This window comes from Halictus rubicundus, chromosome 11 (genome assembly GCF_050948215.1).
Source record: "Halictus rubicundus isolate RS-2024b chromosome 11, iyHalRubi1_principal, whole genome shotgun sequence".
NCBI lineage: Eukaryota > Metazoa > Arthropoda > Insecta > Hymenoptera > Halictidae > Halictus > Halictus rubicundus.
In genome coordinates, this window is record NC_135159.1 from 8,793,425 (window position 1) to 8,820,998 (window position 27,574).

At 43.9% G+C, this 27,574-nt stretch overlaps 1 protein-coding gene across 3 annotated transcripts; it reads left to right on the top strand.

The window, feature by feature from the left end:
* LOC143358988 (uncharacterized) lies at positions 1 to 26,899 on the top strand. Of its 3 annotated transcripts, none has more exons than XM_076796560.1 (8): positions 1 to 1,680; positions 18,217 to 18,689; positions 18,923 to 21,527; positions 21,947 to 22,067; positions 22,192 to 24,051; positions 24,319 to 24,505; positions 24,663 to 24,911; positions 25,144 to 26,899. In XM_076796560.1, the coding sequence occupies exons 1-8, from the start codon at positions 1,671 to 1,673 to the stop codon at positions 25,672 to 25,674; spliced, it is 6,036 nt and encodes a 2,011-aa protein (XP_076652675.1). In that variant the 5' UTR covers positions 1 to 1,670; the 3' UTR covers positions 25,675 to 26,899. The 3 variants fall into 3 exon arrangements, with proteins under 3 accessions (XP_076652675.1, XP_076652676.1, XP_076652677.1); XM_076796561.1 differs by having other exon boundaries at positions 1 to 1,124; XM_076796562.1 differs by lacking the exon at positions 1 to 1,680 and adding an exon at positions 1,800 to 2,154.
* Positions 26,900 to 27,574: the final 675 nt, after the last annotated feature.

Here is a 27,574-nt window from a genome sequence, read left to right on the forward strand (position 1 = left end):
TCTCTCTCTCTCTCTGTCTCTCGGGCTCGCACACAGTCGTCGGCTTAGCGGGCCGCCAGTTACGCAACAATAACAACGCTGTCAGGAGGTGTATAGCATGCGCGTGCTGTGCCACCTATACGCCGTCGAACGACCCTGGAACGACGAGCAGCGGGGCCGATCCGTCGTTTCTGCTACCGCTGGTGTCGCCGATCACTTGTTGAAAACCCGGTAGGCGAATCGAGCGACGACGACGACGACGACGACGACGACGTCGCGTTCGTCGCGAGAACGGTGTCGTTTCGGAATCCATCTGTCCCGGTATGCGGTAGTGTCGACGACGAAGAAAATAAGTGACAGTGTGTCTGTGCGCGCGTTGTGCTCTTTCCGCGGAGCCCGGAGGAGCATGGAAAGTGCGTGCAGTAGTCGTCGTCGTGTGCTCGAGAGCAGGGATCACAACGCAGGAAGAGCGGCGCGGCGCGACGGTCCGGGAGGATCGAGCCGAGGATGAATGAGTGAGAGAGAATCGCGTGTCGGCGCGTCTCGCGCAGCTGTGTACGGTGGCCGGTGTGTGTGCTGGACCCGAGGAAACCCGATTTCCGTTTATCGGCTGTCACGACGACCGCTGTGTCTCCGCGGAAGGGGGGATTGGGGGTTCCACCGAGAAGAAAAAGAAGAAGAAGAAGAAGAAGAGGAGGAGGAGAACGAAGAAAGGGAACAAGGATCGCGAGAGAGGTGCACGTCCGCGAAGTACGTCTCACGATTAGGCGCCAATGACGTCAGCCGGGGACGTGTAAGTCGCTCGGCCGCGTTTACCGACGGTGTTGCGCCGCTGACGATAGTAATATCGTAGTATACATCGTGCGTCTCTCTCTCTCTCTCTCTTTCTCTGTCATTCGTTGTGTGGTGGTGGCCGGCGGTGGTGGGGGGACGGCCGAACGAGAGAACCCATGTGGAATAGCTGCGCGCGGTAGCCAATTATATTTCGTGCGTGTGCAATGACTAACTGCTCCCGGCGGCCCGGTTGAGATGTGTTAGTGGGAGACGGTGTCGTCGACGGACCCGTTTCTGCGTCGGTGTTGCCCCCGGCTACGTCAGCACCGGTCGGACGGGATTTGCATGGCAAACAGATTGACGCGGCGCTGGTAAGTGGATAACGAGAGAGGAGCCCCGCATACCAGCCGGGAAAAAGACGGCGTCCGAGCCGCGCGCGTCCTCGCGAGAGAGAGGAGAACACGAAAGAGAGACCGAGAACCGAGAGGCCGAGAGAGCAAGTGTACAAGCCCGCTTAAAATAGAAGAGTGACTTCGGCAACGCGCGCGATCGAGCAACAGCCGAGAGAACGAACGGTGTTTTCTTTTCCCGGGCCGCGATCATTGTTGTGCTTCATCTTCGTTTTCGTCTTCGTCTTCGTCTTCATCTTATTCTGTGATACGTTTCTATATCCGGTTGCGTCAGATATAGTGTGCCTGAGAGAGAAAGAGAGAGAGAGTGTGTGTGTACCAGTGGAAAATCTGTTTTCTGTGATAAGAGGAACGTGATTCGACAGAGCCACACCGACACACGTTTTCCCCCGATATCGAAGTGTCTCCTACGATGGATCGTGACTCGTGTTTCTGCGGAGGCTGCGAAAGGACCGAGGGTCGAGCTATGCCGATGGAGTAACAAGTGAGCGGCGAAGCGGCGTTGCCATGACGACAGGTGAACCATGAGCCACCTCTCTCTCTCTCTAGCGGTCTTTTCTTTCCCTCTCTTTCGTCTCTCCTCCTTTCAAGCCCCCCACCCTCCACCCCTCCCCGATCCTTGCCTTCACTGCTCGAACTCCCTCGTTCCTTCGGTTTTTATTCTTTCTCTCTCCTTTTCTGCGTATCAATTCTTTCTTCTCTCGGAATCTCCCGTCTCCCCTCTCGTTCTCTATAAATATCTTTGTCTTTCTCTCTCGCTTTCTGGTCGCGCGGGGACCCTTCCTGTCCGATTGTTCCTCTTCTCTGACCTCGTATATTTACGAGACACTGTCCGGTTTGTCTTTCCCTTGCCCGCGACGGCCGGGTCACGCGTGACCCGGAAAGCTCGTTCGAACTCGCTAGCTTTTACGATTGCGATTATTTTCCTTTTTCGTTTTTGTTTTATTGTACTCGTTTCCTAGGACAGAGAAAGGTTGAAAGTTTATTCAAGGTAATTAACCTTGTGTAATGCAGTTTTTATTTCGAGTAAAGTTTTGAAAGTTTGGTCTGGCCGATTTTTCTTTTGCGCCTGGAGAAAAATTATACGAAGTCTGTTTTTTTTTTCTTAATACACGTGAAATCATAATCAATGTATGTCAGGATTTCTTCTTCCGAAAAACGGGTCATGAATTGTGATACCTAAGTCTTGTAGCCTCATAGGTTGTCAATAGTCACGATAATCGATTTTCAATCAATTCTGTTTTGCAGAAAAATCTCCAACTGGTCACACATTCTAATTTTTCATTCGAAATCATTATGCCGATTTCCGTTCACGTGCACAGTTGACGACCCTAACACACGTGCTGTTCGAGGGAGCACTGTAGCGAATTTGGTGGGGTATTCTATGAGGTCTAGTCATATTGGAGGATCAACATAACTTAGCAGTTTACATAACCTACTTCTATTTAGCTTAGAGAAGTCTAGCGACAAATTCGAATGTCCGTCGACAGATTCGAATTCCGATGTCTGGTGTAAAATTTGAATTCGAAAGTCTAGTGACAAATTCGAATTTTTCATTAACGAAAGAAATGTAACTTCGCGGGATACTTTATGATGCCTAGAATTCAGAGATGCTTGTTTCGCCTCGAAAAGTCTAGCGTGTCACGTTCGGATTCGAGAGGCTGGTGACAAATTGTAGAACGAAAGTTCAGCAACAGATTCGAATTTTTCATTAACGAATTGGACGTTGCGGCACGTTTTGTGGGATGCGCGCGTATAGTTACGTCGTAGGATCAGGATAAAATGTACAGAAAAGGCCACGAGGAGTCCCTTCGTTCCCCGTCGAGTGATTTGTCCTTTTCTTTGTGCTTTCCCCCCACCCCTTGTGTTACTGGTTTTCCTGAACGGTCTTCCCTCGCGTCTCTCCCCACCCCATCGTCCCGAAGGAGTCGTGTAATCTCTCTGGCTCGCTCGCTCGCACTCGGTGACGCTCGGCGGCCGCTCGGTGAACGCCGTTGTAACATGCTTAACGCGTAGGCCGCACAATATTCCAAGTACGCTCGGCTATTTTCATGCTACACCAGAAAGACACCTAGCGACGCGCTACGCCGAGCCGAGTGGATCCGAGCTCAGAGCTGCTTCTAGGTGACACGAATGGCTGTTCTTGGGCACCGTGCGACCACATCTCGAATTTACTCGCAAAATTATAAACCCCTCTTATTTCCCGGTGAAATTGGAACATAGATTTCCACGAATACACTAGGATACGGGAATCCCCTAGAAATGTGAAACTCCCAGTCAGTTTTCTATTTGCCTATCTGGTTCCATATCTGTGACCATAGAAAGTAAATGTATAGATGATACGAAAATCGTATCGTCAATCACCATAGAAAATAGATATTATGTAGGGACTTCTAGTGAACGCTTTAGCCCCCACGGAAACGAACAAGTGTACCCATCTTTACCCATCTTTTGTACCTCTCATTCAACAACTTTTCTCATGCTTCACTTACATTCACATGCCACTTACGTTTCCCAAACAGAATTTGAATTTATACATTCTATGGGTTAACACTGTAAACAGTAAAGCTTCAGTGTAATTGTCCAATGTTTCGCTAGTTAACCCTTGCACTAGTAACTTTTTCGAATTTGATGTGCAGTTCTTTAAACACTGAAGCTTTGAATTGATTTACATGTTTTATCGATTGGTACTTAGGACAGCGGAGTAAGAGTGTTTTCGAGTAAATTTGACTTTTGTTTTTTTATTTGAATGGACGGTTTGTTTACGAGTATATTTTGAATGAAACGCACAGCCAATTGGGTTTCACTAGAATTTTTCTTATCGAGGAATTCCACGAAATTATTACTTCCTGCGATTAAAACGAGCGATTCATCATCGCGTTCACTCGCATCCTGCAAGCGTTATGTAAAACGCTGTGCGTCTGCGGACCAGTCGTAAATTCGGAACAGGTTTCCTCGGATCGTTTGGATTTTTGCTGCGTTTCCGTTGCATTTCCTCTTAATCAATCTTTTAGCCCTCGAAACTAATTTTTTCGCAACTATAACATTGACGTAGTTCAAGATCATTCACGTCTATCAATTCTTCAGAACATAATTTCGAAGATATTCGTTGCCTAATGTAGCATTCATAAAAACCAATATTCTGGGTCAAGATTGACCCGGGCTCCGCCGATGAAGCTAAATACATCTTCGATCGCTAATTCTTATACAGGGTGTCCCGATTGATGCTGTCACATGGTGTAAACAAATTTTGCGAATAAACTCGGGAAAAAACAATTTTCCGAATTTATATTTGTTTATAATTGAGAATACAGAGGAATGGGTAGAAAGTTTCTAGGAACGAATATTGCGAATAAAGGGTTCGACGGTGTTTAGAAAATTGTTTAATAACGTTTTCGTTGCGTTAGCGTGTTTCTCTTGGAGTATGCGTTGCATCAGGAAGAATATATTAGAGAAAGGCGATTAAACTCGCGATTCCATGGTTCTCGATGATTCTGAATGAACGCAATCGCCTGACGGGATCATTCATTGAGTACCGGGAACGCGTGTATTACGCGCACGAAATTCCTCGCGTTCTTTTTCGTCGGCGGATCTATCGCAACTATCCCATTAATTTATCACGATAATTGTTCCGCGCTGCTTGGAATTTCCATCGGGTTCCCGTTAACAATTATCCACTTCCTCAAATTTCTCCAGTTTCGCACACACTTTTACAAACTATTTACGGTAAACGAAACGAGACACCGCACCGCGAAATCACTAGACACCAACTTTTAACATTCATTCTGGGGAAAAACATGGATATTTTATACCGTAGAGAAATTCTGAAATAATGCAATTTTAAGACATTGACATTTCTAGAGAATTATTAGAAAAATCGCCAGGCATATTATTGGAAAAATGACTACAAAATTAGTAAAAATATCCTTAAAACTTACTGGAAATTTTCCGTGTCGCTGGATATGTTATTAGATTACCGGAAAAGTGATTAAAAATCGTTAGAAAAATTACTGGCGCAGTTATTAAACGCAAAAATCTCACTAGACGATTTACTAGACACATATCAAATTAATGGAGCAAACACTAGAAAAATTACCAAAAAAATTCCGAGTAGACAGATCGCTTGAAAAATTTATGAAAATAATTTTTTAAAATGGAAACTATGGTCTCCAGGGGAATCAATTTCCATGGTCAACCGGATTACCCTAATTTGTGTGAAAGAGTTCGTGTAGTGTAGATGCTCGAAATTTAATTTCTAGATTTTGTTCCGAAATTCGCATTGCGTGTGTTTTGTTGGAAGCGTCTCGCGCCGCAAATCCGAAAGAACTTCATTACATTCGTTCGGTGATACCATAAAGTGGTTACGGCCTTGTAATAAGCTTAAAAGGATTGAATGCACTCGCTTTTCTCGTCGGAACTACTTTCGATCTTGCAACTTTGGCGGCTTCAACGGACCGGCACAATTCCCATTTTGCTGGTGTAGCTCAGTTCCAGAGCGATAAGCGATATTACGAGCGTATACCTACACGCGTTGCGTAGAAAGGTAAATTACGGTTCTGCGTCTATCACCTCGGCGGGTCTTATCGGTCTAACGAGGCCTGTTATCGCGGCGATCCGGCGCGCAGTGCCTCTCTGATAATCAGCGATGCTGATTATCATCTGTCGAATCTTTACGGTGAAAAACTGACAACACTCTATACCTGCCCGTAACTTCGCCAACAACGGCGTGCCCGAGCGCATTTCGAACCGTGAAACCTCTACGTTAATTGCCGAACACTTTTCCTTATCGAACACCTTTAAATTATCCTGTCTTCAACGTCTTCGCGCTTAGGAATCGTTACAAATTGGCGAAAAAAAGAATCCTAGAAGAACGTGCCACGGCTCATTTCGAAGAATGAGAACGCTACTTTTTAACAGCTGAAAGTTACCATATCTTGAACATTTCTGTGCCAGGAATAATACAAAAATTGTATGCCTCTTACGAAATTGAAGTATCTTAGCAGAAACGAATCGCATAAATGTGAACCTGAGCTTGGGGGGTGCGATCTCACCTCTTTGAGGAGATCGTTTCTCGAAGATTTCGCGGAGCGTAACTGAAATGAATTTGAAGATTCAAGCCTCCGTTGGTGTTCCATTGCGGAGAAAACATCCCAAAAATAGCATTAGCTGTTGGGCGTTGAGATTACAGGCTTCGCTGTTGGAAATGGGTCTAGATAGACGGGGTCGTCCCATTTTTTCAGAAGATTGCAACGGCTTAAACGGCCTCGATCCGTCACGCAACATTCTGAACGCGTTAAAGGAAAAGATGCAACGATAGCTTTCATTTGCGACGATAACGCTCGAATTACCAGTAAACAATGAGCGATTCCCGCCGGTGAATGTCCCGCGATACTCTACACGAGCCGGGGCTCCCGTGATCTAATCACCCATTCACAAGTTGTACTTGGTCGTTACTGTGCGCTGAATGCTATTAAGCGACGAACAAACCGGAGATTTGTCGAGAAAATCATTAATGATTATCCATACGATCCGGTATAGGCGGATTAAACTCAATTGATCCGTGCACACGTTGCCCGTGCCCTGATTGTGACTCACGACCAACGCACCGCTCTTACCGTTTACTATACCTGCCTACGCGATTCGAGTATACTTCGCTGCGCCGGAGGAATGAATTATAAAAAACCTCGAGAATTGCTCGAACAACGGCTTAACGTTGTTTCCGTATTAAACGGCTCTGAATATGAAACAGGGCCATTTAAATGTAGCCGAAATGTTGGTGCGATGATGTCTCGATACGCGGGATAACTTTCGGGCCAAAATGTGCCACTTATACCGAACACAGACGTTATTGCCGCGTTTCCCGTCACCGGTATCGAAAAGGATAACGAGTGAACAAACTATCGACACCGGTATCGTTGAGATAATACTAATCCAATGATAAAACGTTTTTGTTTCTAATGATCATTTTGGACGAAACTTCTACCAACACACCCGCAACATTTTTCCAATTGAAACGACACCAAACACGACGCAGTTTCGATCATGTTTGTTCGTTTAATCCACGACATAGTAGAACCTCGATTATCCGAACCGAGGAATTTTAATTCTTACAACTTCGCGGAGGAAAGTCGGAGGATGTTCTGCGTGGGCTCATTTTAAAGCTCGAAACTTCTACTTTTGGCATCCCTAAATGTCTTTCAAATTCTGTGTAAAATTTTGTTTTCGTGTAGATAGATGAGAAGTCTCTTATTTCACTGTGGGACACGTGAGAGAAAGATTTATGTCAAATTTGGTACTCTAGCAAAATGAGTAACAACCTTCTAATGATTTTTCTATACTTTTTTAGAATGTCATAGAGATGCTAAAGAATTTTTTCATGCTGAAATGGTCTAGTGCCACCGTGAAAACAATTTTTCCGTTACATTTCTTTTATTTAAACTCGAAATTGAAAGTTTCGGAATCACGGTTTCGCGAATTTTGCGCGAAACAGTTGCAGTGCCCGCAGCAGTATTTCTGTACGCTATATCTTGAGAGTATCTCTAACATTGAACAGTAATCTGTCAGCACACTTCTGTGTCGTTTCTCCGTCGTGGAAATTTCCTGGTAAACCGGGTCTCCATTACCGTCATTCACCGTGGCGAAATGTAAAATTAGAGCTCTAACCAAATTTTCGTGGGTAACATTCTCATCCGTTACTTCCGTCTCGATGATATATCTTTAAACCCACCATTGCACTCTCATATTATAAAACGTTTACTCGATAGTCCATTTACCGAGCTAATTATTTTATGAAGCTACAATTAGAAAAGAAAATTGTTTAAAACCAAAACCTCTTTTACAATTATCAAGAGTTAGTAATTATTCTACCATGGTCTATAATAATTACCAGTGCTCAAAACAGTGATTTAAATCGTCAAAATTCTCTTCATCAAGTAAAAAATCCATATGATTTTCCACCTAGAAAGAAACTTTTTAACACCAAAATCTCTGAGAGAGTTCGTTTATGATCACTGTATCCTTGTCCGTAGTAATGGCCAGTGCTCAAAACGTGCAGGAATTAACACTAGAACAACCAATCAGTAAATGCAACTGGAACCCATTGCCCTGTAACAGCAACAAAATTACATTTCTTTAAATTTTGTACCAGTTTTGTTTAAACATCCACTTCGACGGAGAAGTTTATCAAAAAATGTTCTCACGGAAGCATATTTCTAATTTCAATATTTCCAAATGAAAAAATTAGGAGCAAGTCATTTTGACTGATCCGCTAGTTCTAGTGTTAAAGACCAGTCATGTTACAATCACATTTGTGTATTATTTCATCAGAATGTATTATTTCCCAAAAATTCAAGCCAGCACATAAGGCGCAATTAAATAAGACAATTAATCTCGTCCACAGCCGCTGGGAATGATCCGCAGTCTCCACTGCTGCTGAAAGCGTAGATAGTCTTACAGCACCAGTGTTTCACATGTGGTCTAAAATTGTGCTTCGAAAATACCAATACGCGAGTAGAAGCCTCCCCGAGGATAGAGAGAGGTTCGCTAAAAGTCTCGAGCATCCGCGAAGCTCTCCCTCGGAAGATATGCCCAGAGTGTCCGCGAGGAATCCTTCGGGCCTCGGCGTCGCACGGTCGCGTCGCTCGCGGCTCTCTCGGTAATAATAGGTAGCGTGTCGATCAGAGCGGCTCTCAAAAACAGCGGGGGATTCCGTGGAACACGGCCGTGAACGGCCTAGGGCACGTAGACGCACGGGGTGCGTGACCTAATCACCCGTTCACCGCTCCATCGAAGCGGCGCGGCGCAAGTCGTACGACACGAATCTGCGTCGAGTTTACTGCTTCTCTCTCTCTCTCTCTCTCTTTGTGGTTCATGGTGGAGGGGAGAGGACAGCCTGGGGCAACTGGACGCGGTCGGATGAGCGAGGGAGGGGCGTGGAGGGGAACTCGGGGTTTCCTCGTGGCTCCGAGAGGCTGGGCGGGTCGCGGCGGAAAGGGGCGAGAGGGGAACGGAACGCGCGGGAGGGGTGGGGGAAACACGCCGGGGAGACGGCGACCGTCTCAGCGCGCGATCCCGATCGAGGGGAAGACGCTCGCGGGGAGGGTGTTGGCACTTTGTCAGACCGGAGAGGATGAGAGAGGCGCTTCGTCAGACGAGCTGCCCAGCCGCACGCGTGACTCACTTGCCAGCGGGGAATCTCCCGGTTCTATGACGTGGGGGCAGCACTGTACGCCACGCTGGAGGAGCACTCGTCGCGTTTTTCGCGAGATAGAACCGATTTAGAGCTTTTCGTTTTAGCATCCCGGAGCTCGCTAAACCGATTCGCCGAGAGATCTCACTAGACAAACGCGTGCGCGCGCCGCGCACAGCTTTTTTTGACTCTTGCGGGAGTCGGCGGAAAATTAACCCTTTGCACTCGTAGTTACTTTACCTCCAGAAGGGAAACATTTCTTCCGACCTAGAACATTTCCCTTCTATGTATTTGTTTTCATGTTGTACATGCGAAAATGAATTTACTCGTACAATACTGAAATGTTTAGTAATTTGTTAAATACAAACACATTTAACACTTTGAACGGCAAACTAGAAACCCCAAAAATTCCATGAAATCAAAGTAAGTTATTTAATGAAATAAAAATTGCAAAAAATTAAATGTACGATGCTGAGTAATCCTGCAACTTTCTTGCGTGTTACAGATCCTAATTAAGTTTAGTGCAATGAATATATCAACGTAGAAATTCGTTTTAGAACCTGCGCAAATAATTCCGTCAGCCACATATGGCTGACGTGGCGTTCAACGTGTTAATAATGCAAAACATATTTTGAATAATGATACAGCAATTTTTAGTGGTGCCTTACAGTCACCGTTCGAGTGCTAAGGGTTCATAACTTCCACACTAATCAGTTTTCGACCTAGGACTACTAATGTGCTTCTTTCAAGATGACGACATGGAGCATAGATTAACCAGTTAACTGTGGAGTTTAATTTGAAAAAGCAATGAGGAATATGTACATCGAACGCAGGCCAAATGCCGCTATTATATATTTTACGAAAACAGTACAACAAAATGAGAAAGAATTGCGTTTTTATTCGAGAAGAGATTAACAATTCATTAACGTTAACCGCACCGCAATAGAGTTTCGGATTGACGTGTGTACACGTCGAACGCGCTTAACTGGTTAATTATAAAAAGTTTTGTTGCTAACAAAAATTGGATTGTGTAAAACGTTAATTTTGCGAATATGCGTGTCGATGTATATTAGGTTCGCGACTGATATCAGCGCGTATTCGCTGACACTATTTGTTGCGATATCCATAAAGACGTAGACGGATGATTTATCAAATCGATTAGGATGTTAAAAACGCTGAAAACGCGAGCTAGCCGCTGTTCGATCTGCGGCTTGTCGCAAGATGACGTTCAAGAGATAAATCAAGAGCAAACGGTTGATTATCCTGGTGTATATAGTTGTTTGCGGTTGTCTTTAGAGTAGCATCGCGAACACTAGAGCACACGCGTTGTTTACTGTTACATAAGTCGACACGTGACTTATGGTTGCCCGCGATGTACATACTATACTTTTCAATCTTGCAGAACCAGCGTTCTCTGGAATCTTTTTTGATTTTTTGCAATTGCAAATTTTGAGTGAAAAATCGGAAAAAATTCGGAGACGCGTGTCTCGGTCGCTACCAGATGTCTGATTTTTAAAATAATTTTAACACGTGATTTTGTAGAGAAATGGAGGGGGAAGTGACCACACAACAACTCAAGGTAGAAGGTTGGAGCTCGAGAGAAATCGATTATTGTCTAATAACGAATCGAATTTTCATCGAGTTTAATTAATGTTAGCGTCAGTCTAGACCCCCTCCCTCCACGCACTCGTCTACGAATCATGTTTCGCAAATGGTCGATCGGTATAATTTTTTTTTCTTTGATAATTGGATTTTTGTAATTCAGTTTCGCAGTTTCGAGTTCGATGGTTGGTTTAGAGAAAGGTTCGAGGACCGTTGGGACAGGTTTGCACGAGCCTAACACGTCCGGCACGGACCGGTTAACAAACGGCGAGGCCTAACTAGCGGCGCACAATAGTCTGAACGGACTATTCATGGCTCGTAATTGATCGTCCGCGATTGGTGCGAGTTACGCTTCGTTTCTTGGACTCTAGCCTTATCTTGGCTGCAGCCTTCGTGTGTCACTGGCGGTGCTCGGTGCTCGATGACGTTCACTTTTCGTTTTCTTATCGTTCGCATGCTAATTTTGGCTCGCCACGATTCCGCGGCCGCCGTCAGTATTATTGGGCTAGAATGATGGCAGGTTGAATGACTTGGACACCGAAAAACGCCGATTTAATACATTTTTTTCTGCTCCCACCCTAACGGCTATGCAAATGACTCTTGTGTAGGATGATTTTGCAGACTCTTCCGAGTACAACGGTATTTGTTTTGCATAAAATGCGCATTTTTAAACCTGTCTATATTCGAATGAAAAAGGAACGAGAAATCGAATTTCTGACTGAGAATTTTTTCCTTTAACGGTGAAAGTTGCTCTCTACGATACAGAAATATACAGGTCTAAAAAATGTTGTACTTTAAAGGGTCGATTCTTGAGCTCGTTTGAAGTAACTTTTTCCTTTGCAAAAATGTTCTCCGCAGCTTTGTTTAGGAGTTATTAACGAAAAACGTGGACCAATCAGAAAGCAGCTACGGCGAGGGGATTCCCGCTCGACGACGAATCCCACTGAGCGCGACGTTGGCATTGGCCGAGCCGGAATCCGTCCGCTATAGCCGCGCTGTGATTGGTTCGTGTTTTTTCGGTAATAACTCCTTAACGAAGCTGCGGAGAACATTTTCGCAAAGGAAAAAGTTACTCGAAATGACCCCAGGAACCTCCCCTTTCGAGTACAACATTTTTGGGACACCCTGCTCATTCTTATAACATTATAAATATTTAAAGATCTTCAAATTCCCGAACCAATGGCGCCGGTTTGTAGTGAAACGCTCTGGAAAGTATGTAACAATAAATTTAATAACAACTGAGAACGTACAAGGTTCATTGCCAAGTCCTGGGCAAAAGGTTACAAAAGTTCAAGTCCGTACAAAGGTTAAAGATGTTTATTTCGTTGGGCATATGTTATTAAAAAAAATGGCTAAAAATTTTGGCAGCACATTCTCGTTATTTTTATAAAGTAATGTTAAATAGTCACTTTTAGCGATCCGTGAACCTAGCGTTAAGATTGGAAATGTTTAAGCGATTTTAAACATTGAATTCTGCGTCGAGCAAAATCGATGAAAAAGAAACGCACGAAATAATATTTTGAACTTGCGTTCAAGTTCGTTCAATAGGTTCTTCCTGCTTTCTATTTCGAACGTCAGAAATGTAATGCGATTTACAAACAATACCACCGTGGCTCGGACAACGATACATTTTCATACATTAGTATAATGACGCATCCCATTATTGCACGGAATAATTTCGAGATCCTATTAATAAATCAATAGAATAGACCTCGTGTCGAATATATTCCAGCGTATTTATATAGTACAGTATTATCATTTTATAAAACAATCGAATAACTTTCGGCAATTGTATTGACCACAATTACTTCGAAAATTTTGATTTCGTACGAAAATCCTGTCAACAAAACTCAAAAGTAACATGCAATGTTAAATTATATTTGACGTGGTAATTGTTTTGATAAAAAAAAAAAAATAATAATTTGCAAGGTCAAACGAGGCTTGTTGAGTCATTTTTTGTATAGTCAAGTGCAATTTCTGTTGAATAATTACGGATGGCATGATCGGGCTTAGGATAAACAGCCGATTGTCTCCGTCCGAGGAATCGATGGCTAGCAGAAACATTTTTAATCTAAACATTCTAGATTATGGTGATAGATTGGAATAACGCGACGACTCTCTTTATGGAGTATCACGAGTTCATAGAACTTCCAGGAGGCCGTCACTGTCGTTTCGTTGTCAGCTCTGAGGATTTCCTGTTCGAGGATCCAATAAAGTCATGAAGCGCCGTTTGTTCCACGTAACTTCGGCGGTTGGTTTACAAGGGAGCTGCTTCGCGTTCAATGAATCTGTTATGCGAAACATCACGAAATTGCATCGACCCTCAAGTTAACCGCGTTTCCAACCGCCTCATTACGTATTTCTAATATCCGCTGTTCTTTTATTTTGACTCTAACGCTCGGATTCCGTGCTGAATCCGCACGGTATCCACGGAGTCGTCGTTTTCCTCCCATTCTAATTACTTTAATCGAGTTCAATTCGATTTAATTGAATCATTTGTAATTTTATTTCTATCTTACACAGTTCTATATCATTTTAATTTAATTTTATTCGATCAAAGTTAAATGTATTTAATTCGATCGAATCTCATTTTTATTGTATTTAATTTAGACGCGTATCATTTTGTTTTTAGCGTACTTAATTTAATCGTATGCCATTTGATTTTTATTGTATTGAATTTAATCGTATGCCATTTGATTTTTATTGTAGTGAATTTAATCGTATGTCATTTCTTTTTTAGTGTGTTTAATTTAATCGTATGTCATTTCATTTTTAGTGTGTTTAATTTAATCGTATGTCATTTTATTTTTAGTGTATTTTTAATTTTATATAATTGTATTCTATTTCATTTGCATTTAATTGTATTTGATTTCCCTTAATCCAATTTCATGTTATATCACTGAATTTGATTTGATTTCATTTCATTTAATGCAATGGCGTTTTAGGCAGTTTTATTATATTTCATTTCGTTTCGTTTAATGTCATCTAATTCGATTTAGTTTAAATTTGATTCAACCTAATTTCTGGGAAAACCCGTTTAATGTATAATCACGTAAAAAAATTGAATAGTAAATTGATTACGAAACATTTATTTACATTTACTTACAAAAACGTTTGTTGGTAAAATAATAACATTTATTAGTAATCATAATATTCTTTTTGTTGCGCTTCTCCTTTTCTAGAAGAACCTGGCAAATATTTTTTAATGTCGTTGATCACTGTCTAAACTTGATCTGAATTCAGTCGAATCTTTTTGGTTATGGTTAAGTTAAGGTCGCCCAAGGTCTTGGATAAAAGGCAACCATATTGTCCCAATCGTTGACACGTTCGATGATTGACCTCCACCTTGTACAGATTTCGCAAACGTTCTCAACCAACTCCTTTTTTGTTTAAATTGTTAGATTTAGATTTCTTTTTAGATTTCTTTCAATTAAATTGTTCTGCAACCTGTATCTTCAGAATGAAATTTCTCAAAACCTGAGTGTGCCAGAAAAAAAAAACGATTTGCAGAGTTATCCTCAGCGTAGAGAAATCTATAAAAGTCACTCGGTTGATGATTGTTTATTAATATTTGTAGCAAGAGTACGATACGTTCGTACGGTGGCGAATCACCGGGGAATGCTTCCATAGACAAAGCAGGTTGATTCTCGTGGTGCACAGAGTTCTCTCTCTCTCTCTCTCTCCCTGGTCCCCCGTTTTCCCGGTATCTCTCTTTCGGTGTATAAATAGCACGATCCAAAATTACCGAGCAGTCCGGCGAACAGCGTTGCAGAAGACGTCACCGAAGAAAAGTTCTGCCACCGAATGCTTCTTCGAGAAATACGAGGGAAACCCTCTGAAATCTCGCTCCAATCAGAAATCCCTCTCCGCAATATCCCGCTCGCAAGACTTTCACGGGTAAAAAAAACTTTCCCTTTCTCCTTGTTCAATATAAAAATTAATTATCTTCATTAAAGCGCAATTTTTGCCGAAATACTGCTGCAGCCCTGCTTAGATTGTTAACAAATTCGATTTAGATAAAGATAGATTGTTAAGGATAGTTTGTCTTTTAGTATACGGTAGTATCACGCAGGCAACAAATGGCTGTTAGACCAGATGCAACAGTTAAAAATAGGGATGATATAGACGAGGTTGTAAGGAGTTGGTTAATCGTTACGGGATTATGAAAATGTTGAAGGTGTTCGAAAGGTACACAAAGAAGTGAGTGCAGTGTTAGACAGCCTGTAGTTCGTCGGGCGAAGCTAAGCGAAGTTAAATTAGGTTACAGCGTAAGATGTTTGCAAACAACCGTGACTCGGCGTCGCAAATAGTGCTGGGCGCCGATATTCCAATCTGTGAAATCAGGCAACCCCAACTGTCTCACGTAAAGAATGCAATGACTTAGAGAATTGTAGAAATTTTCTACTTGGAGGCCAATAAAACAGTTAATTTAGATCTGGAATTGTGCTTTGATGCACTCATTTATTCATTTATAGTCGTATTCATCTTTTACGCACCATAGCCACGCCCCTCCGGGTTGTACGGACGGAGTGAGCCACGCAACCACGCCCCTTGGGGCGATATCGATAGGTTCAGTCACAAAACTGTGACTAGCAGCAGAGATTGCATAAATTCAGTGACGAAATTACAATTTTTACACTCCCAATAGACCATTATATAGACGGAGCAGAAAAACCACGCCCCTTGGGGACAGGGCTATGCGGACAGGGCAGTAAAGCCATGCTCCTTAAGACATTTTGTACGAATTGTGCAAGAGAACTATGATAGTTATAGTAGTCTGTATAAAATATGTAACGAGAGTATGATCTTTAGAGCAGTCTGTACAAATTCGGTAACGAAACCACGCCCATTAGAGCACTTCCAACAGAAACATCAATGAAACCACGCCTCTCTTAGGGCACTTTACATAGAACAAGCAGTGGGACTATGAATTGTAGAAACCATACTCCTCACAATGGTTTCTATAAATTTAGCTGCAGAACCACGCCCATTAGAGCACTTTCTGCAGATACACCAGTCAAGCCACGCCTCCTAGAGCACTCTATATAGACACTGGAATTCTAGAAGCACTGGAACTTTGACTTCTAGAGCAGTCTGTGTAAATTTAGTAACGAAGCCTTACTCCTTAGAGTGGTTCTTATACATTTAGCTGCTAAACCACGCCCATTAGAGCACTTTCTGTAGATATAACAGTCAAGCCACGCCTCCAAGGGCACTCCATGCAGAAGAAGCACTGGAACTTTGACTTCTGGAGCAGTCTATGTAAATTCAGTGACGAAACCTTACTCCTTAGCTTGGCCCTATACATTTAGCTGCTAAACCACGCCCGTTAGAGTACTTTCTGCGGATACATCAACGAAACCACGCCTCCAAGGGCACTGTGCATCAAGAAAACAGTGAAACTACGTCCCTTAGGGCACGTTACATAAATTGAGCAGCGAACTGACGTCTCCGCAGGACTCCCCACGCGCAAAGCCGAAAATAGACGATCTCCTGCCGCAATGAAGAATCGATTTATTGAAGTATTCAAAACGGAAATCTGACAAAAGGAAAATCGTGTTCGCTCGCAAGCCACGACCGACCGATCTGAACTGTTGAACTTGGCTCCTTCCGCTTTCGTAATACAATTCCCGCATAAATCCGTAAGAATAACGTTCTAGGCCTTGAATATTAAGCGAGCCGATAAACTCGCGCTTCTGGAGTACTCGCGCGGCTCTTCGATTGCACGCGGCAATTAGAATACCAATTGAGAACGATCTACAATTAATCGGATCCCTCGAAGATATTTTATTTTCTCGACTCGGGAGAAAACTTAGCTTTTTCTCTTACTTACGTACTCCCTGCCCGGCCACTTAGTATACTTGGATTTTGTATCAGACCGTTCTCGACATTTTTAGGAAATAATTTTGTGTTAAAATATTTGGATTTGTCAGCAGCTTTCGGGTTCGGTGGTTGCATCGATCAACCGATTCTGTCCCATGCGCGTGCATCGGTTGCAGTGTTAATGATGGAATGAATATTCTCGTCGAGCTGTGCAGGCCAGTCTACGACGTCGTAGACTTGTTTACTTCGTCGACATATTTGCGACATATTTTAATGAGGGCTTTACGAAGAAGCAGCGAAGAATCGCGCTTCGTTCCTGCTTGTCATTTTCTTCGCACGCGGTGCTTTTTCCTCGCGCTCGTATCATCCCCGAGATCCTAAACGATCCTCAAAACTATTTCGATCCATTGCGTTTAACAGTTCTCGCTAAATCAACGACTCGGTAGGCCGGTCCTCGCTATCTACATTGCAAATGTCCATTAAACATTGAAATCGTCACAGTTTCGTCGGGCTTCTTCTTTTCGTCCAAGCAAACAGGAAAACGGATGCGCCCGCGCGCGTAACTTTCAAGGAAATTACGGAAGAAATTGTTTCATTATGTAAAGTTGCGGCGCGCGGTGTGTCTTCGGACGTTCGACGATTTTGATTCGACGATTCGCCTGTTTTGTTTAACGACACCGTCGCACGTGAATCATTGCAGTGTTCCACGGCGATTAAAATTCCCGGAACGATCTGGCTAATTTGTGTGCAATATCAGGAAACCGTTTGATGCCGCGCCGCGTGATTCATGCTTTTCGACGAACTTGTTACGTTTGTTTCTTTCCTGCTCTGTTGCGGCTCGATATCATCGTTTCCTCGTACGTCGTCATTCACCAGTCATTATCTACGTTCGATTTGTTTGTGTAATCCCAATTAGTTCCGATTTGATTGGCATTAAGCAAAGAATTAATTGCGGATCAGTTGATCGACACGAATGGGTCAGGAGATTTCTTAGAACATCCGCAGTTCGTCTTCGATCGATCAGAACTGCGCGACAAAGGAAGTCGTAGGGCAACGTGCTTAAGCTTATTCTCTATTTTAAACGTCGCATTTTTATACCCACGCCTACGCACTGTGATAATAGCCTTGTGCTCCATAATTGAAGTCCTCCTGTTCGCAAAGACTCCTCAAAACTTGATCTACAGTGAATTCTCGATATATGTCAACAACATGGGTCCTGCCAGCGTCTTGTATCGTCCAAGAGACATGCCCGAGCCGTGTTATGTTTACGCTCCTCAGGTATATCCGGTAGCAAGGATAATTCCGCGACGTTTATCGCCCAGACTGTGGCGACATACACAGAGAAATCACTGCACTGCCCTCGCGACGAAAAGTAGCACCGGAAAGTTCGGATAGTAGAGACGGCACGTGTTTGAACTTGGCTTCAACTGATCGTTTCAGAGACTCACACTGTGGCGATGACAGATCCGCAGTTGTCGAACAACAACAACAACAACAACAACGATGGCGAGCCGAAGTACCTGCACAAGAAGTTCAAGAAGATGGCGACGACCGAGGTCGCGCCGAAGCTGGAGCCAAAGAAGGACGCGGCCGACAACGACGGCTCCACGCAGCCGCCCAAGAAGAAGGACTCTGCGAAGGAGTCGCTCAAGGAGCCGATCAAGGTCGAGACCTCCCCGGAGCCGGCAGACGGAGAGCCGACGGAGTCGAGGAAGAGCGGCTACGTGTGTCCTTATTGCAGGCTCTCGTGCGCCAAGCCGAGCGTCCTGCAGAAACACATCAGGGCGCACACGAACGAGAGACCGTACCCCTGCGTGCCCTGCGGCTTCGCTTTCAAAACGAAGTCGAACCTCTACAAACACTGCAGGTCCAGGGCTCACGCCTTGAAGATGGAGGGTGGCGATGCCAGCAAGGTAAAAATCCGATGGGAACTAGTTCCTAGAAAAATATTCGACGCATGTTCTTTTTATCGGACATCGTTCACTTCGAACGGGGTGAAAACAGCCCTGAAAGTTGGGGGTCAAAAATAACAGCCCTCAAAGTTGGGGGGGGGGGATGTTTTGTCGAACATCCTTGGGAACTGTTAGAGCCAGATGAATGATTGGAGTGGCACGATACGACGTCTGTAGCTTACCAATTTTTTCAGGTCTCAGAAGACTCGGACATCAGCCTGTCGGACAGCGCAAGCAACGGCACAGGCACACCGCCGCCGCCGCCCTCGTCGACGCCAACGACCACCGTAACCAACATAAAGACAATCCGCACCGGGAAGATCTACAAGCCAAAATTCCACACCGCGCTACAGTGCGTGAACAACGACGCCGAAACGTCTTCCCTATCGTCCACCTCTTCCAGTAACAGTTCTTCCTCCACCAGCACGAAACCCAATCCTGAACAGATGCAGGAGCACATCGACAAGATCATCACCGACAACCAGGCGATCGTTGACGCGGTCGATCCGAGGCTGCACAAGCTGATGCAGAGGCAGCAGAGCCTCGTGGACCAGCCGTTGAACCTGTCCTCTGTCGAAGAATCTTCCAGAAAACGTTGCTACAGCGAGAGCTTCGTCAAAGATGGCAAAGATGGTTCCGACAGTTCGTTGATGAAAGATCTTCTGTTGAAAACCTCGAACCAAGAGGGATTCGACGGTGAAAACTACCTTTGCCCGTCGTGCAATATCTCTTACTCCAGCATCGACAACCTGGAGACTCACCGCAGGTACTACTGTAAAGGCAGCAGTCCTCTGAAGGAGTGCCAACTGGACGAGAAGTCCGATTTCGAAACAAAGTCTTCCGACTACTACAACACCCTGCAACCTCTACCCTCGCCAGGCCCTTTATTAGGGAATACTAGGCTAGTCGACGCCTACGCACCACCCGCCAAGAAACAGAGATCAGAGTCAGTACCCACAACCCTACGATCCTTGGAGGAACTCAGTAAATACCCTAGACCGAATTCACTGCAGATGTTCGGTGGGGAGGTCCGGATTCTGGATAACACCGGGGAAACAAAGACAATGCGGATCGAGCCCAGACAGACCAACTCGCCGACGAGCGAGCACATAGTTAGCAGCAAGTGCGCCACCTCGGAGACAGCCTCGATTGTAGTCAGGTCGGGACTCCATTCCGGCGGGACCATGGTGCACAAGCCTCCGGGCACGCCCACGAGTGCACCCAGCGGCATGTCGTTGGCCAGCCCGCCGCAGATGCTGGCGCCGATCATACCGAACATATCAGCCCCCAGCATAGCGCCCAGCATGTCCTGCTACAGCTACCTGGAGCCGCATCTCAATCCTTTGACCAGTATCACTGCCTACAACCCGTTGACCCTGCCGCAGCCTGGTATCTCCAGCATCATGCACGCCGGTAAAGTGATCCCTTACGTGCCCGGCATGCCCGGCCCGCACACCCTCGCCCCTGCCATAGACATATCCTCAAGCATCGCGACAGGGAACCCAGGGTACAAGGTGATCCCAGGTATACCAGGTCTCCACATGCTCCCGCAGCCTCTGGACCTTGCGAGTCCAGTCAAAATGCAGACGCCAAGCGTTCCTGGGATTCCTGGTCCCATGGGACAGCCTCTGGACCTGGCCAGTCCGGCTAAAGAAGCGAAACTGGGGTGCAAAGCGCCTGGAGGTGATCAGCAAACCTCGAAGACCGGGTTCACGAGCCCGAAAGTTCCTAGCAAGGTCGATCCCGCGACAGATAAGTATAGGAGGGCATCGGGAGACGTGGTGAAGATGGAGCTCGACCGTCATATCAAGAACAGCGCTGCGATGAAGTACAAGGAGGCTTCTAAGAGAGAGTTCTACGACAGAAGTCCCAAGGCTGATGGGAAGGTGTTCGGGTATGCGAACGGAGTCGATGTCGCTGCCTCAAATTCGTATAGTAAGTTAAGATACTCGCCTAGGGAGTTGGAGAGCAGGAAGAGGATTTCGACGTGGACCGAGCCGGAGAACAGTAAGACCACGCCCCCTCCACAGGCCACGCCTCCGGCTTCACCTCTTGAGAATGGTCGCCTCAAAGTAAACTTTAACGATAGCAAAACGAAAACTATAGACAACTATAATGCACTGAATGGAGCAGAGGTGAAGCCTGACTCTATAGCGCCTATGGTGGTCCTGAACGTGGATACTTCGAAGACAGAAGGGTCGGGTAGACTTGAACCGAAAGACAAGCCTGAGGCCAAGTCTCCGAAAAATGGGGATGCTACGCCAGAAGAGATCAATTCGAACAAGTTTTTGAGGCCCACCTCGTTGCCCCTGAAGCCAGGTACCTTCACACCTAAGAAACACCATGGCATCACCCCCACAGCGAACACGTTGCCTCTCATCAGCCCCGAAACTCCCAGACCCAAGAAGTCCTACGGACAGCTTTATTTGAACGGACATGCTTATACATATCTAGGCTTGAAGTGCTCGACCAGGGTGTTTTATTGTACGCTGAATAGGCCTCAGCCTATGTACGTCACCCAGCAGCACGGTTTGTCTATGTACTCTAACTGGAAAATATGCAAGGAGGCGCCACCCGACGTCGACATGGCGCAATATGACTCTAGGCACCGACCCCCCAATTTTACTACCGCCTGGAAGAAGGAGGAGGATATTTTGACCCATTCTTCGCAGAGACCTACTACACCAACGAATCAGGATAGTGGGTCGGATGGTGATTCGCAAGAGAAAACGAAGAGGGTGAAGATATTTGACGGAGGATTCGAGAGCAATGAGGATTATACTTATGTCAGGGGCAGAGGTGAGGATTTTAAGAATCTCTTAAAATCGAACAGGTCCGCAGGTCAAGGACCGTAATGTTCTTTACCGGCTGAACATACTGGGTCACTGACCATGATGCTTTTTATCGACTAAGTACAGTGGGTCACTGACCATAGTTTTCTTTATCGGCGGGGCTTGACGGTCACTGACCACAGCATTCCTTACCGACTGGATTTACTAGGTCAATGACCGCAGTATTTCGTAGCGATTGAGCTGATTTGGTCACAGACCGTAGTATTTTTTACTGATTATACTCATGAGAAATTTACGCTTACAAGAACAGTGCATGACCTCCGAGTCATTCTTTCCTTCACCAGGTCTGAATCGGTGACAAGAAGGTCATGCATTCTTCTTGTCAGTTTATACGCTTCTTTTACACTCCTCTCCTCGTTCCATAAGGTCGAGGTCGGTACGTTTGCGAGGAATGCGGCATCCGTTGCAAGAAGCCTTCCATGTTGAAGAAACATATCAGAACGCACACGGACGTGCGGCCGTACACGTGCAAGCACTGCGCTTTCAGGTGAGTTGCGTCCTACAGACACACGTTATTGTTTGTCATTCATCATACTATCCATCTGCTGTCTCTTATTCCTCGTATTTGTCCGACATCTGTTTATTAACCTACCAAAACCTTCGTTCTTAAGTTTCAAAACCAAAGGCAACCTGACCAAACACATGAAGTCCAAGGCCCACTACAAGAAGTGCGTGGAGCTGGGCGTTGTTCCAGTTCCAACGACAGTCTGCGACGACAACATTGACAAGGAAGCTATCGCTAGGCTAGCAGCGGGTGGCAACACCGAAGAGTCCTCGGAAGAAGAAGAAGAAACCGATGGAGAAGAAAGTGAAGAATCTGGCAGCGAGGAACAGGAGGCTGCTCAGAGTCTGTTGAGTCTCTCCCAACGAAACGCGAACAGACTGCCGGGCCTCTTGCCTTCGGGCAGACCGACGACCTACCCATATACCTTAACCTTCCCAACGACCTCTACGTCCACCACCGTATCAGTCACAGTTAGCACCACTGCTCTCAGCGGACCAAGTGTTAGTAGCCAGGGCACCACTGTGGTCATGAACGAGCTTCCGTATCGTTATTATTTCCCCTCGAGCAGGGCTTCTGAGGAGTCCAGGACAACCGTAATTCAATCCTCGAAAAAAGAGAGCAATGAGGAAGTGGAGGAGGTTGACGTTGATTCAAGGAACAGTTTGACCCAGCCTATGGATCTCACCACAAAACCAGCTTTGCAACCTCTACCGTCGCCTATTCCTCAAAGAGCTAATCCGGCGGACATTTTGACCCCAGTTTCCGAACCCGTTTTATTACAGACCATAGTTCAAACCATGGAGAGGCTGCCGATACAGGGCAGAGAGTGGAAACAGGATGCAGAGGGCCACATGTTGCAAGCCTACCTGACAGAGCGACATGTGATGGACAGTAAAATCAAGCAGCAATACCGGGTTGGCAGCACTAAGGTCGAGAAGCAGTCTAGAGATTACTTCAGGCAGCTGTCGCCGAAGTCGAAAGCCATGGAGTCCGGCAATGTCCTCACTGTGACCTACACCGACCCTAGCAAGATGCAGCAGACAATTATGGACTCCAGAGTGAAAATAGTGAAGCATGTGGACGACGTCAAGATGGAGATCAGGGAGAAGATTTACCAGAATAAGGAACAGGGGAGTATCGAGCTGATGAATTCTGCTAGCTCGAAGCCTGGCGGAGAGTATGTCATACCTGTGGTTAACAGCTGCGAGAGGTTAGGTGAGTCCACTAACAGGAGCTCGCCTAAAGCCTTTGGCTTGGAGGCTAACAATAGATTGCTGCCAATTCCTCATATGAACAATGAAACGGATAGAAGTTCGGTCCTAAAGACGATAAATGTTAATCAGGAGATCAGACCAGGTGGTCACGAGGTCAGGACACCGTCTTCAGATTTGAGGATGCAGAGCCAGAGTCCTAGGAACCTAGATATGAGGCCTCCAAGCAGAGAGTTAAGGTTGCAGGACTACAGAGGTCAGTTGCAGGAGCTGAGACCTCCAAGTCAAGACTACAAGATGTGCAGACAAGAGTTAAGATCTCCTAATCGAGAGTTTAAGCCCTTGAATCAGGAGATCACTCCGTTAGGGACACCGTTGGCTACAATAGACTCGAGACAGGATAACAGGCCTCCTAGCAGAGATATGATTTTATTGTCGGATTATAGACACCCTCAGACACAGGAATCAGGGGGGATCAGGGTCAGCTTCGAAACCGTGCCTCTGGCTATGCACGAAGTACCTAAATTGCAAGAAGCCCCTAGGGCTAATATCGATATGAGAAACATGGAGCGGGTCGAGTTGAAGCATAATGAGATGACAAAGCAGAGTATAGCCGACAGCATTAAGCATACTGTAGCGAGGAAAATGGTGGTTGGAGGGCCGGGATTCAGGTCGCCATCGCCTACTGCGGGAAATTCGAAACCACAGGCCGAGTTCTTGCAGCCTTCTAGCGGACCCGCTTCGAACTATGTCAGGTTGGTTGTTTATTCTTCGTTGTCATTGATAAGTTACAGAATTTTAATGCAAAACTATTTCACTGTTGAACTATTGAACTATCTGTACTAAAGAATATGTTAATAAGTGCTCGTATTAAGTAGAGCGTTGAAGTAAAACATGAAGTAAAATAGGGAATTTGTACGGACAGTTTTAATTGTAGATAATTCAAAATTGATGAATCTTTTAATGTAAAATGTCGAAATCCTATTATTTGGAAGAACTGAGTCTACCTGGTGTGGTTACAGTGTGACCGAGGATGGAAGGAGCGTCTGCGGCATTTGCAACAAGGTGTTCAGCAAACCTAGTCAGTTACGGTTGCATATCAACATTCACTATTTCGAGAGACCGTTTAGGTGCGAGAGCTGCGCGGTTTCATTCCGAACCAAAGGTCACTTGACGAAGCACGAACGATCTGTTTCTCATCACAACAAGGTGAAACTGTTTTACATGTAATATTTTAACAAATTTCAACCCTTTATTTTCTCTGAAATCTCATACTTAATACGTGGAGTGAACATTGAGAAATTATTTTCTGCATAGGAGCGCATTCAAAAAATTCTTTCGATTAATTTTTCATGATCAATTATAGGTCAGTATGACTTCAACCTTCGGAGCAGCGACCACCAGCAATCCTAGGCCGTTCAAGTGCACCGATTGCAAGATTGCATTCAGGATACACGGCCACTTGGCGAAGCACCTCCGAAGCAAGATGCATATTATGAAATTAGAGTGTTTAGGGAAATTACCGTTTGGAACGTATGCCGAGATGGAGAGGTCTGGCGTCAATTTGAACGACATTGATACTACTGACTGTGATAATAGTCTTACTAGTCTTCAGGTGTGTACTTAAATAGTATTAGATTGTTGCACATGAAATGTCCGATAATAAACCTGAGAACTGTAATAGTAGTATTTCTCGATCAAAACACTTTAATAACATTTGCATTCTAAAATCGGACATTTCATATGCAACAACCTAATAATAATTTACTAGAGTTACAGCTACACGAGCAGTGTTACAGCTATCTAGCATTGAATATTAACGTATAATAAGTTGATCGTTTGAACAGATGCTGGCTCAAAGACTCTGTGAAAAAGATCCCAGCAAAATCGGGCAATGGGACTCAGAGGCGCTTCCCAGCCAAGCCATAAGTGGAGGAGAGACCTCATCGGACGAGGGTGAACCCATACCACAGCACGCATTGCATCCATGCCCTGCGAAAGCGACCACAGACGCAGACATGTCTCGACCATATCATGTGCCAATCGCTAACGAGGATCCAAAGTCTGATGTCCATTTGGGGAATCCCCAGTTCACTCAGCTGGGTTGCGAGTACAACGCAAAGGAGAGGCCCATGGAGCCTGTGTTCCCTATGGAAGACACCAGGCCGGACGAGAACACGCAACCGTTCAAGTGCCAAATCTGCACAGTGTCCATGCGTAGCATGAACGAGTTCCAAGTACACTGTTTCGTTGAACACAATATCGAATCGGACTCTAGTACAAATATACACAGGGACAAGTGCACGGAGAAGGAGAATACTCAGCAGGAGCCTACAGGCAAGGAGGATCACAGTAGACAAAAAACAGACGACACGTAGTGCCAAAATCATACGGATGTTGTTCGAATGAATTTATTGCCGTACCAGTAAAATAGAATAAATTGCGAGAGAATTCTTCCGTCACGTTTCGAAGGAAATTTTGGTGTAAGTTTGTGGTCTGTTTTCATCGGAAAATAGCTGTCATGGTAATATATGCAAAATATTATTTCCACCACTGATTTTAGCCAAATTGGGGAAAAAATTAACATCGTCAAAGCGAAAACATGATACAACTTTGAGTTTAAACATTCTAATAGAGAAACAATTGTTGAGGTTTTAATTCCTTTTTTTTAAACAATTTCTTTAACTTTATTACGAGAAAGAGTAGCAGAGCTAATTTTTAAACGATATTTTAAATTTTCCAATTTTTGGTCAGAGTTAAGAAATTCTAAAGAATTTTAAAACTATGTAAGAGTTCCCTTTTTTCTGTGCAATTTAATTAGCAAATTGCTTATGCAGTTTCCTGAAAATTAATTTTGATTATGGGTCACCTTATTTTTTTAGTAGTCAAATTGTGAAATATTTTTTTTGGTTCCGGAAAGCATATGTAAATATAACTATTTTCGTGTTATTACTTGTCGCTCGTGTCTTTGACAAAATGGATTCGTATATATTTGATACCACTATAAACAATGTAGTCTGGCAATTGCCTAGACCAATTCGATTTGGTATTTAAAAAAAAAAAGTTAATTTTTTATACCAAATGATTTTATTTTAGCTTTTCGTTAAAAAGTATTTAGTTTAAAGTAAATACAGTTCTGTCTCGATGACCGGCACCAATGTTTGTTTTGAAGTTTCTACCCTCCTTCATTTTTGGAAGTTTTTCTTTTGACACAGCTTAGTGCCATAACGAGAGGGTATGTCATATTCTGTCCTTTTCTAATAAAAGATATCGCTGCTCGGCCGGCAACTTTATAATCTGCCGAAAAAATTTATTGGACCCATAAACTCATGGCCTACCCAAGAGCAAACGAAAGTCGAATAGGTACCCTGATCCGTAATTTAAAAAAAAAAAATACCGAAATAGATTCGACAAAAACAATATTTTATTATATAAAAATTACTGGATTAAATTTTATATTATTTTAGTGCTCAGAAAAATATAATTTCCTACTTTCTTCTGACACACTTTTTAGTTTCATCAACAGTTTTGAATATATTCGAGTGAATCAATTTAAATGGATCTTTATGTATAAAAAGTAGTTAAATATTAAACACAATAATAGTTTCATGATACACATTGTATCGTATAAAATCGTGGTGTCAATTATTTCTGTGACTTGGAAAACCACCAGAATGTTATGAATAATTTTTTTTTTAAATAATATTATTCGAAAGAGTAATATATTAAAAGATTTTTGTTCTGATTAATGCAAATTGTATTCTGAAAACAAAATTAGTTTTCCTTCGAAAAGTGATAGAACGTAACTGATAAGAGCATAGTTCTCATACCTAATGGAAAATACGATATTTATATACAATAGTCTTGTATCAACACGAGGTGCAATGGACTGGCATGTGATTCTGTATTTAAAGTGCAACTGTTGCGTTCAATATTAAAAGAGTATTCTAATATTACAAATATAATATTATATCACTATTATTGGTACATCAAGCATACACACATACACATAACGCGAGGATGAGTGTACGGATAAAAGAAAGCACTTATGGCTGAATCTACAAATGTCCTGAAACATTATTTTTCTTCTGGCAACAATATTACAAACAGAATTTAAAAAATTTTGAATATTTATCTTTTTGTGTTTATATTAAAATAAATATAACTTTTGTTAAATCGAGGTATCTCCAAAAGAAAAATTATGGCAATTTGAAAAGAAAAAAAGAAAATTTTAGTAATGACTTTTGAATTAAAAAAGATTAGTAAATAATTTTGTAA